The 17848-nt window shown below is 35.3% G+C and overlaps 1 protein-coding gene across 1 annotated transcript in view; it reads left to right on the top strand.

The window, feature by feature from the left end:
- The window catches only part of LOC111087003 (DNA-binding protein RFX6-like), a 77850-nt gene that overhangs the window by 14768 nt on the left and 45234 nt on the right, over window positions 1–17848 (top strand). The window contains exons 3-6 of the mRNA XM_022392053.1: window positions 4722–4839; window positions 6791–6908; window positions 13520–13643; window positions 17129–17190. Of these exons, the coding sequence (XP_022247761.1) occupies window positions 4782–4839; window positions 6791–6908; window positions 13520–13643; window positions 17129–17190 (362 nt within the window). The 5' untranslated portion in view covers window positions 4722–4781. The remainder of the gene's footprint in view (window positions 1–4721; window positions 4840–6790; window positions 6909–13519; window positions 13644–17128; window positions 17191–17848) is intronic.

Raw genomic sequence — 17848 nt, 5'->3', positions numbered from 1 at the left:
TGGAGTGTATTGGCAATATAAATTTTGCAAAATACGTCGAGATATTGGAGGAAGGACTCTTGCCACTCTATTCCTCTGGTGTCGTGGACAAGAACACAACGTTGTTCCAGGAAGATGGAGCACCGTGCTAGAAACATCCAAAAGTGGCAGGAAGAAAATGGTATCCAGAAGTTGCCCTGGCTGAGCCAGTCTCCTGACATGAACCCCATCAAAAACCTTTGGGCCATACTCGACCGACAAGTCAAGAAACAACAACAACAAAAAAAAAACTTCGAAGAGTGATTTGTTCATATCATTCCATACGAAGGCATACCATTCAAGTCATTGGATGCAGTACCTATATATATTTCTGTGTAATAGTAATGTTGAAACGGGTGCTTGAAAACAGCCTTCCTCGTACATAAGATGAATTATAGAAAGCATCAGGGAAGAAGAGTGTGCTTTCGACACGACAGCCTTACCATGGAGCCTTTTACACTGGAAACTACGCTGCAGGACTAATGTCAATATGCATGGTTGTCAGATAGAATATGAACAGATATGGTGAAATGAACTCTACCAAAGTTATGAGGCTCCAATATAGTTTTAATATAATATATTCAACCTATGTATATATCTATATACACAGCGTGGTCACAAGTAAATAGACACCATATTTTCAAAAAAAAAATGGAATTTTTCAGTCATATTCACATGAATTGATATATTTATAATTTAATTAATATCTAGTGGATTTTCCTTTCGCTTCGTGGAGTTCGTTGATGCGTTGGGGCATCGTGAGAATCATCTCGTCAATTTTAGATTGTGGGATTTTCGCCCACTCTTGCTTCAAAACTTGGAGTAGTGAATTGAGTAAAAGAAAAATTGGCAGTTGATATGTATATATATATATTTAATGTTTTATGTGCGCGAATTTATGCAACTCTTTCAATTGCAATTAGCCGTCAACACAAGGTCGTAATGGAACAGCATTTATCAGAACTACATTTTGACATTGTTTGGAGTTACATAAGTAGCGTGATGCCACCGAAAGGCTCTCGCTTTTGAGAATGATGTTAATAGTCTTTACTGAGGCAAAACATTCATATACTCAGATTATAGAAATATGTTTCGATCGAGAATTTAGAATTTTCGAGACAGGGATATCCCGCGCACTTAATGGTATTGGAAAGAAAGGAATATGGATCAACTTGGTGAACCCTGGACCATCCAAGAGACCTGTAACAAATCGTGCCCCAACCGTGGTAAGTGAAATGTGCCATCTAATACCAGGTAAAAATATACAAACACAAAATTCAGTGGCAATAGCGTCTAAATGCCCTCAAGCAACAGTATGCAACATATTCATGAAGGATCTCCGTTTGAAAATCGACGTAAATCATATGTACTCCTATCTGTTCAAGCAGCTGAAGAACTAAACAGATTGTGGAACCTCAGTGAACAAAGGAAAGAATCCACGAAATACGTGGAAATCTGTTCAATTCTTGGCTTCCTCTCCCACGCAGTATCGATGAGCCGTGAATTCGACGAAACTAGTCTACTGCAGAAGGAGTAGAGGCCTTCAGATCTACTGCACATGACAATTTGTAGAATACGTTTTCATCGTTGCATATGACTTGAAATAATCAACGTGTGTACAATAAACTATTTCATGATCTAACTTATCAAAGCAGTTGACCTTTTATAAAAACTCAGCAGGATGTCTGGTATGCTGGTCAATGTGGAGATAGAAAAGCTGAAACTCTGTTTTGCCTTTCCTGTTAATTGGAGTTGACTGACGACATTGATGAAGTAGCAGTCTGGGGAATCTTACTGAACTTCGAATTATTATATAGCTTAAAGCAAGTCTCTAGGCCGACTTAAGCTTTTGTTCCAACTTAAAAACTATATAGACGCCTCTACACTGATATGAGCTGATTTTCGAACTTACAAACCCGCATAGAGGGTTACTTGTACTTTACATGCACGATTTATATATATGACGTTGCAGGTGCAAGTCATGAGAGCATGGCGACATGTTTAGCACCTGTGTATTTGGTTCACGGCGAATTCCATAACCATTCAAAATTGCATTCCTGCCAAGGATATAGTTATAACTGGAAGATTATGTCAAAAAAAGAAACATTAAATGTTTGTCACGAAAATGGAAAATAACCCACTTAGCGGAGCATTTAGGAAAGCAACTACTATTAAACCACACCGCAAGCCAATCCGCAGCAATACCCTCATTCGCAAAGAGACCTTGGTTACGAAAGATAACCCTCTGATCCATAAACCCGCTGAGATAAAGCTGGACTTCTCTGTTGGTACCATTTAATAAATAAGAAACAAGGATTTAGAGTTGCTGAATATTCGCAAGCATAAAGTTTAAAAGATCCCAGCCATTCCTGAAAACGAAAGGTTGTTTCAATAAGAAAGATGACTGCAAATCGCAACAGTCCATTCGACAACACATCTGCTACGTCCTCAGACGTAGTTCCAATGAACTTTTGTGTTTTTATCTGCCTAGATGTGGCCTTGAAAGCCTAAGTCCACGTTCAAAATAAAGTCTAAGAATGACCTCATCATCCTTTGAAAAAGTTTGTTACAGTATAATTGTAGTATCAGACAATTATGCCTAATCATGGTCATTAAATGAACTTTTGTGTTTTTATCTGCCTAAATGTGGCCTTGAAAGCCGAAGTCCACGTTCAAAATAAAGTCTAAGAATGACCTCATCATCCTTTGAAAAAGTTTGTTACAGTATAATTGTAGTATCAGACAATTATGCCTAATCATGGTCATTAGATTGACCACTACCGCCGATGGAAGAAATAGAAAATAGGGTAGTATGGGACATGGAACATTGTTTTCACAAGTTACGCTTAGCCTTAGTAGAAGGTTTTGGGCAGTTGTAAGCTATGTTTCTAATATAAAAAGAGAAGTCCAGTTTTCTCTTTCTTTCATCTTTACTCGAACAATTGTTAATGCGGATTTATTTTCATTTTTTAGACAAATTTTCATGTTTCTAACCTGTATTATTTCCTTTTTATCTTCTCAGGTAAAATAGTATTAGACGTCTACAAATCTAACACAATTCACATAAAACCATTAAAATAGCAATTCTCTTTTTATGCAATATTTTGTTCTAGTTTCACTGGTAGCACATATACACTGAAATGTTATTTATTCGCTAAAGGTCTATTAATAAGAAGTTAATGCAATTTGGACAGTTTATTTTACTCTCATTACCAGTATAAAAGATTGATAACAGTTCTTTTTTTAAAGCATATCTCTATATCTATAAGCAACTAAAAATTATTCCATTATCTGTGGTAATGCCCCCCAGTGGTACAGCGGTATGTCTGCGGACTTACAACGCTAGAAACCGGGTTTCGATACCCGTGGTGGGCAGAGCACAGATAGCCCACTGTGTAGCTTTGTGCTTAACTACAAACAAACAATCTGTGGTAATCAACTAAATAAAAGTTCATGTTAATGCTTTTAAGTAAAAGGTATAATTAAAAACGTTTTGTCTAAACACATCTTTTAGTGTCACTAATTAAGATTATTTCATTGTATTTATCAACCACATATATATATTATGCGTAAACAAAACGTCACATTTTATTATTCAGTAAAGTTGAAGATCCTATGCGTTCTTGTAGTCGGAATATTGCTTGAAAACCTTTCATAGCTGAGTGATCTATAGGAGTCGCTTAAGCCTCGTTTAGTTCGAACAACGGGTATATAAAAAAATTCTTACTTCGTCCAACCATGCAGGTCGTCTCAATGAACTTTGCCCACGTGGTCCCACCCATTAAAAGAAGTGTAGGTTATCTATGTATGTAAGCATATTTATCGTACATTGCCTGCATAAAACTAAAAGGTGCAGATATAGGTTTACGAAGATTACCCGCATAGACGTTCGTCTGTTTGTTTTGTCGTTACTCATTACTGATTGGCTGGGAAAGCAAATTATTCTATGCGGATACATGTCGCATTGTTATATGTTGCTCAGAGATTAAAACCACCTATAACTATTTGTGCTACGATGAGTAACAATTATGTTAACAAACATTTAAATAATTCGTTAACTAGCAGTCAAATTCCGCTTAGTTTACTCATCTAAGTGTTATATTCTGTTTTGATAATTCAACTGAGTGTATTTCAAACTAGGAAACTAAGTTTTACGAGGTAGGCCTGGTATATTTGAAAGTTTGAGGATTATACGGTTGCTTCTACTGGAATCTCTTAAAGTTAATTCATCTAGGTGATACAAATATGAATGTTTTTGAGGTTAGTGGCTTTTCATTTAACATGAACCAAAGATGTCATGTTTAACTCGAAAAAAGAGAAGTTTGTAGTGATTATCTCTCTATTATAATGCTAATTACATTTACCTGCTTACGTAATTTGAGAATGGAACGATATTATGATATTAATGTTTGCTTTTGTTTTATCCTCATTGATGTACGATATACAATTTTATTTCAGATTTTATTATATTAAGTTTTACTGCCCATTCATCAATTATATTTAAATATTCTAAATTTTTATGATTAAGTTACACTATAGATTTAAACATCTTTCTCCATTTTCAAATAGATCTATTTATTTTATTCTAACAGGATGTTGCTGTTGAATTGCAAATCTCTAGCGGTATTAGGGAACTAGCTAACACAGTCTTCACCAGAGTAGGCTATCACGCCAAAACTGTAGTATCTGTTTTTTCTATTCAGATCAAAGTAAATGAAAATTTTTGCTAAAAAAAGTGAATCTACTCCTATATTCTGACTGGAATGTGGAATCAAATGGCTCAAGGGCAGAATACCATTCAACAAGCAACGTTGGAACTTGGTATGAAATTTCTTATACACACATATATATATATAAGCAGCATGTATAAATGGACGAAATAGTTCTATGTATATGCAGTAGTATTGCAGTAACAGTGTACAACACTTCGTCTTAACTACTACAGCTGTATAATTGAATGAGATACTGTTAAAAAAATCATTTTTCGTGTACTCGTAGTCTAAAATCCAATTAGAAAAAAGGTATCCTATGTGATTACAATAACTAGTTCAAATTACAGTGTTTTAATATTAGCCCACTCGTTGCAGTAACTGTTTGAAATCGGTGTTTTAATTCTAGCCTACCCGTTGCAGTAACGACTTCAAACCCAAATGTTTTAACTCTATCTCACTTGTTGCAGTAACTGTTTGAAATCACAATGTTTTAATTCTAGCCTACCTGTTGCAGTAACGATTTCGAACCACAATGTTTTAATCATCGCTTTTTTAATTAAGAAATTGTGGTGAAACACCACAGTAAGACAACTACAAATTTTTAACTTTTTATCTCTGTCGTTAGCTGCAGGCTCAGTTATGTAACGAATAATTCGCATTTTTGCCGTTATACTCTTTCTCGTAATCAAGTAAAAGCATAAAGTTGATAATAAACAGAATGCATCACCAGATAAACACTGGTAATTTTAGGATTCAATGAGATTTCAGAGCCATTTATATATCATGAATAGAATATCAAATGAAATCCTTTACAGAAGTTTAATATCTAAAATTGTGTCCAAAGTACGTTTGTTATTGCTATTCATTAAACCCCTAATTTGGAAAATGTGTAGTTTTGTGTATTTAACTTTCCCGAAGGAGTAATTATAGACTTTAACCTTAAGTAACACCCAACATCACTTTCCTAAGTGTTTTCTTTGTTTGTGTTTAAGCCCCAAAGCTACATAATTGGCTATGTGGGTGTTGAATCCCGATTTTTAGCATTATACGCTCTCCCTCAAGCTAAGGGGGTGCTTTTCCGTAGGTTAACCGTACTTCTGCATCTTTATAATGCATGCTCTTAAAGATATCTCATCATTTGAATTTTATAAAGCGGGTGCAGCTTTGTGGTTAAAAGGTCTTGGTTCCGAGATGTGATACCGTTGGACACTCTCCGCACTTTCAACTGTGGGCGCTTTATAAAAGTGGAAACAGTTAATCTCGTTATTCGGTTGAAAGATTCGGACAAAGTCCTTCTATTGAAAGTTGAGGCTGGCTAGCTGCCTTCCATCTGGCCATTAGTTCAAATTAGAGTCATAAATCAGAGGAGTTTGTGATCTGGCCACTTACTTTACCTCAGATGCACATGAGGTGCCATTCACGATGAAAATTCCCCTTTGAACCTCTAACCTGCTCAAGCCATACCGAATTTGGAAGTGATAGACTAGAGGGAAGGTTGCCAGTCAATATCACCCACTGCCAACTTTTGGGATACTCTAATCGAATAGTGGAAATTATAATCACTTTATAACGTCCACACGGTTTATAAGGGGATCATGTTCAGTGATGGGAGTTGAACCCGCAACTGGCAGATTTTGAGACAAGCGCCCTAACCACTAGGCCCATATTCAGTGATGGGAGTTGAACCCGCAACTGGTAGATTTTGAGACAAGCGCCCTAACCACTAGACCCATGTCAGAACACCGTAGATACTATTGCCAAAATATATAATTTACAATTACCAGCTATAAATGGTGTCAAGGACTAATCAATAAGCTCGAAATATTTTCACACATTTAACCGTAAAGGTCATTAAGTGTAATAAATATGAACCATGAAAAATAATACTAATAATGCTGATATATAATTCACAATTTTACTTTCTTACATCTGCTACCATTTATTGAAAATAGTTATTTCTATACGAAGTATTTATTGGCAGTATATTATATACTGCAAATATATATTCAACGTTGATGTATTAGTTCGACTTTAATATGTTTCCATTGTCGCTACTTTAGGTCGAGAGTTTGAATTAAACAATACCAGTTCAACACCTTGTGTTATTAAAGATGAAAAGCGGGTGAAGGAAAAGAAAACTGTTAGAAAATCGTCTCAATATGTCGCTACGCTGGAATGGTTAGTATGAAATTTTTATATACTTCTTTCCTGAGATTTTGAATTGGTACCAGTTGTTTATAACATGCAGATTTGACCAACGCTTTTCAAGCTCAACGTGATAGTACGCTAATATAAATTATCTAATTTTGTAACATTTCAGTGAGAAATCTCTCTTTTTATTGTATTTTATAACAAATGTGGGATGTCATTCTCCATCATTGACTATAACTTTTGTAACGATCTATAGTTGTTAACCTTTAAGTACATAATTATTAGAATCAAACTGAATATTAGTTGCTTAGCACTGGAATGTGCAAGTTCAGATATTAATAACTTCTCCTAGTTTTTGTTACATTTATTAAAGAATTCTGATTTTAATATACTTTTGTTATACCTAGCTTAAGGGAATAATTTAATTTGTGTCTTGTTTGTTTGTTGCTAAGCGCAAAGCTACACACAGTGCTATCTGCACTGGATCCTGCATGAATCTAATCCTGAATTTTAGTGTTATGTGCTCTGAAGCTTACTCCTGAGCCATTTGGGGACAGTTTTGAATTCACCTGAGAAAAAAAAAGTTAATTAAAAACAATGACCCAATTTAACAGGAATTCGGAATACTGCCAAGAGATCTGGTGACTGGTAGTCATATTATGTTAATGTGAACAAGAAATAGTAATCTCTTTTTCTCCAAGTAAACGTTTCTAAACATTTACTGAAATTTAACCAAGTCCAATGGTAAAGCCGTTTAACACCCAAAAAATACTCGCCTAGCTCTTGATAAAAATCTCTTAGCTTAGGTCAAAGTTTGTTAGTTTGTAATTAAGCACAAAGCTACTCAATGGACTAGCTGTGCTCTGCCCGCAACGGGTATCGAAACCCGGATTCTAGCGTTGTAAGTCCGCAGACATACCGCTGTGCCAGTGGGGGCTAGGTCAAAAGTAAAAGCCACAAAAATAAATTATTTTATTACGTAAATAAATATTTATGAGAACCTATTAGACTGAACTGCAACAGCTTTGGCTAAAGAGTTGAATGCTAACAAGAAACTAGATGATTAAGTTCATAGGGAGTGTTTTTGCGGCCACCTATTAGCCCTATGGTAGAGATCTGGATTTCGGATGTGGCGAGCTGCGTTCGAATTCGTGCAATACTACAAAACATTTCCTGCACTATAAGCTGTGGATATGTTATAATATTGACAATCAATGCCTTAGCATGGATGATGGGTGGTGTGTGACTGCTGTCTGCCTTCCCTCTGGTCAGTAATTCAAAATTAGAAATGTTGGCATATAGCCTTAGTAGATTTGCCATAAATGCAAAATACAGTGTTTGTACATCTGTTAAAAAATCAATCAAAAACTATTTAATAATATTGAATTCAATGGATGTAAAGGTATTAAAAGGCTGGCTGCACGGATAGCAAAGATCCAAACCATAATAAATGGCTAATCTCAAACGAAACAAAAAGTAACATGTTTAAAACTTTTAACCTAATGATGCAGTATCCTCATCAGAAAAGTCTGGGGTAATATAATCTACCAGGCAATCTTGTAGTTACCTCTTATCTCTGTACAAAATCAAATGTCAGACCTCTTTGCTTTTAATATTGGGACAGTTGTATGTCTAAGAATACAACGTTAAAATTCGGAGTTTGATTCCCCACGGTAGATCCAGTAGATATGCAGATAGCCCAATGAGGCTTTGCTCTGGAAAACACAATAAATCAATCAAACAGTCAATCTTTACTGTTAATATTACATTCCTTTAGTAGTTTACGTATTCTGAAAATAACTTTAGCAGGATATAAGAATGCATATTTGAATTTGTTGTATAGGGGTCTTAAAGAGCCACTACGTCAACAAAAACAGAGGAAATATCACAAATATTAAAAAACAACTAGAAAAACTATGCATATTTTCCTCGATTTATATCATCCGTGCTAATTTTTCAAGCTATATTAGAGTATATCTGTCTTATTCACTTCACAAACCAACAATCGTCATCGCACGTGGCGACACTTTACAAAGTATTCTTGGCTCATGCGCAAGATCCCACATTCGCTCAGAAGTTTGTACGGTCATCAACATTTGCCAAAAAACTTGACTTGATTATTCAAAAAGCAAAGTTTGCAAAGTCCTTTCAACATTTTGGTTTGTCAAAATTCCAAATTATCATCAACAGTCGAAATCAACTACGCATTTTCTTGGATCTTAGATGGTAACCTCATCTGTCCTTTGTTTGTTTGTAATTAAGTAGAAAGCTACACAATGGGCTATCTGTGCTCTGCCTACCACGGGTATCGAAACCCGGTTTCTAGCGTTGCAAGTCCGCAGACATACCGCTGTTCTACTGGGGGGCACTCATCTGTCCTACCTGTGTATTTAGAGAATATCATGTGATATGCTCCAGTGAAATGCCGTTACAACTCCCTAGATAAATCGAGCTGTTATCTCAAGATATCAGATCAACATTTCACTATGAAATATCATTCAATAGATTAAAACGTAAAGTTTTCAATCCCTATCAGATGTTGATCTCTGTACTATAGTCAAGCAGCTATCATACAACATCTTGTAGACATCTTACCACGGACCATCACTCAGTAGCTCATAAGGCAATGAATACCACTTTCTTTCAGTCATGGATATTTCTACTGATCATTTAACTACTGACCAAGTAATTAATGACATTTATAATGATGACAGACTACTGGTGTTTTCTCATTCAATTCTTTACAAAATGTCAAATATGTACTGCCAACATCTTCCTCCTCATCAACGTATTTGAGACCATACAACGGAGTGCTCTCGTCGTAAGAGTAAACCTACTCCTGTGTTTCTGATTCTTGGATTAAACTCTTTTTAAGAGACCCATTCGTGATGTAGCGTATAAGCTTGTTGATGTGTTTGACGCGCTGAAGTACATCATGTGAACGAGTTGTTTATGCACTGCAGGCATATACCAAAGCCAAAGCTAGTCAACAATCTCAACTTTTATTTTATTACTGTTTTGTTATAGCATCTTATACGATACCTAGCTTTTTACTCCTTTTGTTGGTGTGAAAACGCATATGTAGCTACTCTAAAAATTTATATGAACACTGCATTGTCAGTGCCGTAACCACGGGGGCGCGAAAGGGCGCAATGCGCCCTCTCATAAAAAATGCGCCCTCTATAAATCTGCCTTAAAAAAGTAAAATAATGCCTCTTTTTTCGAACTTGAATAATTCCAATGTACTCATGTATAAAAAATATTAGGTAACTGAAGTAGTAGTTGCTGTAAATCAATATTTATAAGATAAAATATATTTGTACTTATGCTTTCGGTTTTTGTGTTTTTTATCGCATCGACGGCTGCATACCGCTGACGTGGATTATTCAGATTTGTCAGATTTCAAATAAATTGTTATTGATCGATGCAACGTTAATCGTTCGTTTATTAATAAAATAAGAATTATAACCGAATTGTTGTCGGATATCAAAGATTTTTTCATGAGTGAATTCGCTTATGGAATAATAAGGAACATCAATAAATTATAACAAAATTTATAACGAAAACTGAAAATGATTACAATGTACTCGCGCCCTTTGAGTTTGTCATTGCGTCCTGGCTACTACATTGTGCATTGTATCTGCACTGGGTAGGGGACCATACGTCAGATCTTTTCGTTCGAACACCAAGAGACTTAGAGGACAATCAGTCAAATGTCACTCAGTTACATAGGTTCTCCTCCCAATCAGTTTAGTCAAGGCTTACATCTCAGAAAATATGTGATTGACATGTTGCACTAGATATTCAACCAAATCATGAGACTGAGTATATTGTGAAGTGTGTATTTTCACCACATACAACACTCGACAATCCTGTGAAAAAAACTTGGGTATCACAATTGGCTCTTTGTTTATCTCTCTAGGTGCTTGAAATCGTGTTATCCAGTATTTATCTAAAATATCTTCAATGGACTGTGGTTTAACATATGGATAAGCTTCAGCCTACTTATTGAAGTAAGTGATAATGAATGGCACATAATGATTGCTTGATTGCCCTTCTCAGCTTCGGATAGAAGACGAGGTATATATCACATTTATGATTGACTTCTATTATGTACTGTGTTATCCAGTCTTGATAACAATGATTCACCTTGATGCGTAACAAGTAGCGCCTAAGCTATATTTGAGTCCTTCAGCTGCTCTTCCCGAAGTTATTTTGATATATTGTGTTATGAGTGAAATCTAAGTGAGCATCTGTCACCTAACTTCCCAAATGCAGCAGCTCCTTGTTTCTGGCAAAAGTCTAAATAATGTTGAAGTAATTAACGATTACAATCTAAAACTAGAATTTCCACCACTCATATGGATTTTTGTCACTGCTACTACTGTAATGGTTTTGACTGCTTCACATAATCCAGGATCTGAACAATAAATAAACGAACGTGCTTTCAATGACTGGCGAAATAATCCATTAACATTTCTCTGCTACTAACCATGCGGGGTTATATTTTGCGGTATCCAACACACATTCATCTCTTTTGGATATATGAAGTTCATTAGCCATTCCAATGATACGTGGTCAACTTGAATGGTGAGCTCCCATTATATAAATTGTGGTGATAATGTTTGAAAAATGCTACAACTGCAAGCAATTCCTTCTTGTCCATGAAGTATCAGAAATAAGGACCAGTTAGTGTCTTCTCGCATACGTGATTACACACTCTATACTATCCTGTACTTATGACAAAACTGTTCCAATTCCACTATAACTGGCATCAGGATCCAGGATGAAAGAACAGTGCTGATAAGGATAAGCTAGTATCAACTTTGACCAATCAAGGCATTTTTCAAGAATTGGAATGCATTTTCACATTTATGCATTTGCAAAAATGTCAGCCTTAATCAATGCATACAATAGTGTGTACTTATAAGCCATGAATAATATGATGGCAAACCTAGAAAGCTGTGAACTTCCTGTTTTGTTGCAGGTTGTGATCAGCCCATAACAACTGTCATATTTTCAGGATCAGTGGCCACTATGCTCCTGCTAACTATGAGATTTAGAAATCCCACTTCTTTGAGCATGAATGCACATTTTCCTGGATTGGAATTTGAGTCTGAATCCTTCACACACACTAGAAAATCATTCTTAGATTGTCATTAGCCTGAATTGTGCGAGTAAGGATCAATATATCATCCAATTAGACGTGACTCTTTCCCATTGCAGACATCTAAGTGTAAGCTCCATCAGCCTTTTCAGTGACAGTTGTATTACACAAACCAAATGACATGATACACAAAATCATACAGTGCTCTCAAAGTACTGTTAAAAGCTGTGTCCCATGTCATCTTTCATTGGTCTCTTCGGTTTGCCAGTACTTACGGGCAAGATCTATCGTTTTAAACTACTGGCCACATTCCAATGCATACTGACATTTGTCCATACTAGGTAGGAAAAGGATATTGACTACACCTGTAACACACCATAAAACACCAGCTACACGTTTGGCATTATCACTGCTTCCTTCTCAATAAGCACATGTGCACTTTATTGTTAGGGCCCAGTTTAGCTAATACTGATTATTTTTGCTAAAGAGCTGCAGCTCGCTCAATGGAGAGGTGAAACGGAATGATAGTTTTTTGCAGTGTCTCCCTCTCTACGCTATCAATACCTGATCCAAGATTGAAGACAACTGCTTTAATTTGATGAGTGACATTGCCAAGACGAAGCTGGAGATGTGAGTCTCCATATAACTTGTTACTGTTTGCCAGATAGAAGTGACATTGCTAAGACAAAGCTGGAGATGTGCCTTTCCATATAACTTGTTACTGTTTGCCAGACAGAAGTGACATAGCCAAGACGAAGCTGGAAATGTGCTTCTCCGTATAACTTGTTACTGTTTGCCAGACATAAGTTTGTGGTAACTGGCCAAAGTGGTGGCTTCTCCTCGGGGCACCTGATATGAAAGCTCAAGTAAGATCTTGAAATTCAATCTTGCATCAGTGTATCTGTATATTTTAAAAGGTCTAATGCTAAATCCCTGGTTATAGATCCGAACCGAATACCATAATATTGGGTGCTAGCTGACTATTGTGGGCACTTGAAATGGTGGCCAGATCCGGCTAATATGGTAGTTTTGAATACTTAAAAGCTGCCTTACTAGCAGTTTCTAATGGGTTAATCCTTTAGCTCAGTTAGTAGAGCACTTGGCTGGCATGTGAGTGGTTTGGAATAAAATACTGAGCCACGAAAAAAAATTTGGGTTAAATGCCACAATAATTTTATTGTATTGTATTCTTAGTTTTGCATCATTCAGTTGTTCAAAAATAGTTATACATGTTATTTCATTACGTTTGTTTGTTTGTTTGTAATTATGCACAAAGCTACACGATGGGCTATCTGTGCTCTGCCCACCACGGGTATCGAAACCCGGTTTCTAGCGTTGTAAGTCCGCAGACATACCGCTGTGTCACTGGGGGACATTTCATTAAGTATCTTCGAACTTCACTATTTATAGTATATTTATCCATTAAATTCTATACATTTGTCTTCTGTTGTTTTAAATTATTTAGTCAACTAATTTCTAAGACTTTTTAAAAAAGTGGAATAATTTTAATTTTTCTGTTATTTTACTTTAGGGTTAATGAAAATTACAAACTATCTGAAGGAGTTTGCTTGCCGCGATGTACGTTATATCAACATTATTTAGACTTTTGCCAGAAACAGGGTTTTATTCCAGTAGGAGCTGCTGCATTTGGAAAGGTAGGTGATAAATGCTCAGTTAGATTTCACTCACAACACAATATATCAAATTAACAAAATTTAATACGATACAATATAATATGCCTACGAACGAAAATTTTAAAGGTCTTAAACCATGTTATTAGGCAAATTATTCTTCCAGTTTATAGTTGTATTTGTATATTGTAAACAACAAAACTACACAATGGGCTATCTGTGCTCTGCCCACTACTACTATCGAAATCCGATTTTTTAACGTTATATGTCCACCGACGTACTGCTGAGCCACCGAGGGGCTAATAGTAACTTAAAAGCAATTTTTAAAGAAAAAGGTGTACACATGTGATAGTTTGAGTTGTTAAAGGATGCCTAATGAACAAGTGCTTGTGGATTATCACCTTATCTTAGTTGGTAGAGCCCAAGCGCTAGTGGATTATCACTTTATCTTAGTTGATAGAGTCCAAGCGCTAGTGGATTGTCACTTTATCTTAGTTGGTAGAGCCCAAGCGCTAGTGGATTGTCACTTTATCTTAGTTGGTAGAGCCCAAGCGCTAGTGGATTGTCACTTTATCTTAGTTGGTAGAGCCCAAGCGCTAGTGGATTGTCACTTTATCTTAGTTGGTAGAGCCCAAGCGCTAATAGATTATCACTTTATCTTAGTTGATAGAGTCCAAGCGCTAGTGGATTATCACATTATCCCCCGCCTAGTCTCGGATTCAAATCAAAGCTGAAAAAATATTAAATTTAAAATTAACTTAATAAGAACGGAAGTGTTATTTTTCAACTAGTCTCGTGTATTTCTGTCCGTGAAAACCGACAGATACATTTAAATTATCCGCAAAACACAGAAATGATAAATGTTATGCAGAGAATAAATCAAACATGGACAACAACTTAAAGAACCCAACGCATGAGAACAAATAAACAAAATGAATAATTTTGTTTTACTTTACTTATTGATTATACGTTGTGTTGTTTTTTTTTTCAAAAGTTACAGATTTTACATTAAGGAACAAATTTTATTTTAAAAAGTACAATATTTCGATCTCTGGTGCGATCATTCTCAAATACCCAGGTTTTAGTATTTAAATCAACACTCAACAGTATATCAATGTATTTAATTTAGAAAATCGAACTTGAACATTACAGTCAGCTTTATAATCCTACGAATATTCGAATATCAAACAGTTGTGTATATTAACCCTAATGAAGCTGTAAAGACGAAACGTTGGTTAAAATTTAAAAATATATATTATTTTAGATATATATCTGGAGTATAAAGGTCCTTTTTTTCTAAACTTTTTACCAAATTAGGTTTTTATGTGTTGAAGGAATTTGTTTGTTCATTTTGATAAATGTAACCACAAATAACGTCGTATACATATCTAAGCCAAAATGAAGACTTGTATAAGGAAGTGACTACGGCATGTTGCCTATACGATGTAAGAAAATGTTGACTAAAGTACAATATAACGTATTTCCATGGCAAGTCCATGAAACTGTATTGGAAGCAAATAAATGTAGCCAGTTGTAACAGTTCCATTAGGTGTTCTTGTTTTATATTGATTCTCCCTTTTGGATTTTGTAAAATAACTTCTGGACTAAGTTGTATTGTCTTATGACCACCCAAAATTCAGACTAAAACATTAAAGCGCACTGTTGCATACGTCACTGGCTATTCCATGCTTCTTTACAGGGGAGAAAAACCTAACTCAAATCAATGGTACAAATATGTGTACCACCCCTTCAGATAGGCTCGCATCTCCCTAGAGAGGGTCAAGCACAAGACCCAAGTTATACAAGTTTCTAGCCATTGGTATACGTAACGTTACGTGAGTAAAAGGATTGGTACATTTTTACGACATTTTGATGTTCGGTTAACAAAAATGCCATATCACCACTGATGTTTGGGAGAGAACATAAAGTGTCATTAGACGTTGTGTAATCACATCCAAAAGACAGTAATTCGGTAGGACCTTACACAGAATATGCAGAGAGACTAAGGAGAACCAAAAGAGCATGTAGTCCATGCCAAAGTTCATCCACCATGATCATATTTATATGTATGTCAGTGAGAGAACATCAAGCTGATCAACTTCAGAGAATAACTTACCTGCAGAAAATCAACCCGCTGAAGAGCCCAGGGTACTTGTTGAAATCACTTCCAGAAGACCAATAATAAAGCCACCAGGAGAGTACGTGACAATAAGGGACAAGAAACCAACCCATCTGTATACCATAACTCTCAGAAAATAAAATCCAGCAAAAAGATTTGGTGAATGGACAGTTTAGTTTACTATTTTATTTTTGTATTAGAATTGTTCAAAAACTTCACAATCCAGGAAGAAAACATTTTTAAAGTTATAGTTTGAATATTTTAATGTTGATGTTTGTTTGCTAAAGTGAAGATGACGTTGTAATGTAATGACCTAGAAATTTTGCGTAGTAAATGTAAAATAATTATATATAAAAAAGGAGACTCAGTGAAACAGATAGGTAATGAGTTATTGCGTATTCAATTATTGTTTGTTTGTTTTTAAGCACAAAACTATATAGTGGGCTAACTGTGCTGTGCCTACCACAGGTATAGAAACCTGTTTTTTAGTGTTATAAGTCATCAGACTTACCGCTGAGCCACTGGAAGATAACATTCAATGAGTACTTCAATTCAATGTTAGTAATGATAGTTATCATGTCTAATAGTAAGGAAATTCTGTAATTAAGTTTATTTGTAAGTTAGGCTTACGTAACATTAGTATTGCAGTTCCTATAAGAAAGTGGTTTGTGAACTTAAGGTGTATTTGTACACTGTGATGCAATGAGTTGTGTTAAACTTGACCAAGCCGCAGGATTTTTTTTAGGTTTTTGTTTTATTATTCGTAACCTTTGATCAATGGTTCATCAGATCTAATTTTGACATGATTTCTAAGTTAATTATTTGTTTATTTCTTTTGTGTTTGTTGTTGTTGCTAAATTGAATTACGTTTCTTTTAGGATTTCTGCTGCTATTCCTATTTTAACTGAATCATCATCAGCTGAAATTTACCCATCGTGTTTAATCCTACGTATATTGCTTTAAACACATCATTGGAGTTATAATACTTCTTTATTAAGATTTTGGTTACACTTTCAGTGTCTAATAATTAAAAAGCAGATGTTTTCTGTTAATCAATCAACCGTTATTTTCTAATAGTAAACATTTAAATCCAAATAATATATATATTTTATCTCAAAATTCACAATATCATTTGATCAACCAAGTGTTAGACATTTGTACGAATTAAAAGTACCTCAGAGTTAAAATAAATAATTTTATTACATTTCAATTGTGGAATAAAGACAAATAAATAAATATAAGAAAAATATTATTATAGGTCATTCCCAGTTTATAATTGTAATCAAGATTTCGCTTTTGGTACAACTTGCTGCTTCTAAATATCTTTTCAAGTTGTGTAAAACTAGTAATTTACATTAAAGTTTCAATGTTAAAATATATGTTTTGCCAGATTATTCGTCACCAGTTTCCAAGCATTACAACACGGCGACTGGGAACACGTGGTCAGTCAAAGTAGGTCTAATAAAGTTTCACGCATGTGATTTATATTAGAATGTTATACAAAAAGGTTTTATTTATATGCCTATTATTAGAACATTATTCAACAAATGTGCAATTTTAGCTTATTTTGATATGAAAAGGATTTCTATAATTTACAAAACTGACAATTATAATAAATAAAATTGTAAGTTATTTAGAAAACTTAATGTATTCACTTTTTCAATTTGTTTTGTAATACATGATATCAAGTTTTATGCGCAAAGTGTCATGGCGTAATAAAATGAGCAGTCTTGCCGTAGATTTGATGTTGATATTAATCTGCAATATAACACAAGCACAAAACTGAACAGTCCCATCAATACTTAGTAGTTTCGCCCTTTCCATGTTCGAAAGGGTTTGTTTGTTTTGAATTTCGCGCAAAGCTTCACGAGGGCTATCTGCGCTAGCCTTCTCTAATTTAGCAGTGTAACACTAGAGGGAAGGCAGTTACTCATGGGCTACTCTTTTACTAACGAATAGTGGGATTGACTGTCACAATATAACGCCCCACGGCTGAAAGGGCGAGCATGTTTGGTGGACGGGGATTCGAACCCGCGACCCTCAGATTGTGAGTCGAGCGGCGTAACCAACTGGCCATGCCGGGCCGTTTGAAAGGGTTCAGATTCAGTTG

This window comes from Limulus polyphemus, unplaced genomic scaffold (assembly GCF_000517525.1).
Source record: "Limulus polyphemus unplaced genomic scaffold, Limulus_polyphemus-2.1.2 Scaffold1629, whole genome shotgun sequence".
In the NCBI taxonomy this organism is placed as follows: Eukaryota; Metazoa; Arthropoda; class Merostomata; order Xiphosura; family Limulidae; genus Limulus; species Limulus polyphemus.
The sequence above is the reverse complement of the archived record's forward strand: the minus strand, read 5'-3'. Positions and strand labels throughout refer to the sequence as shown.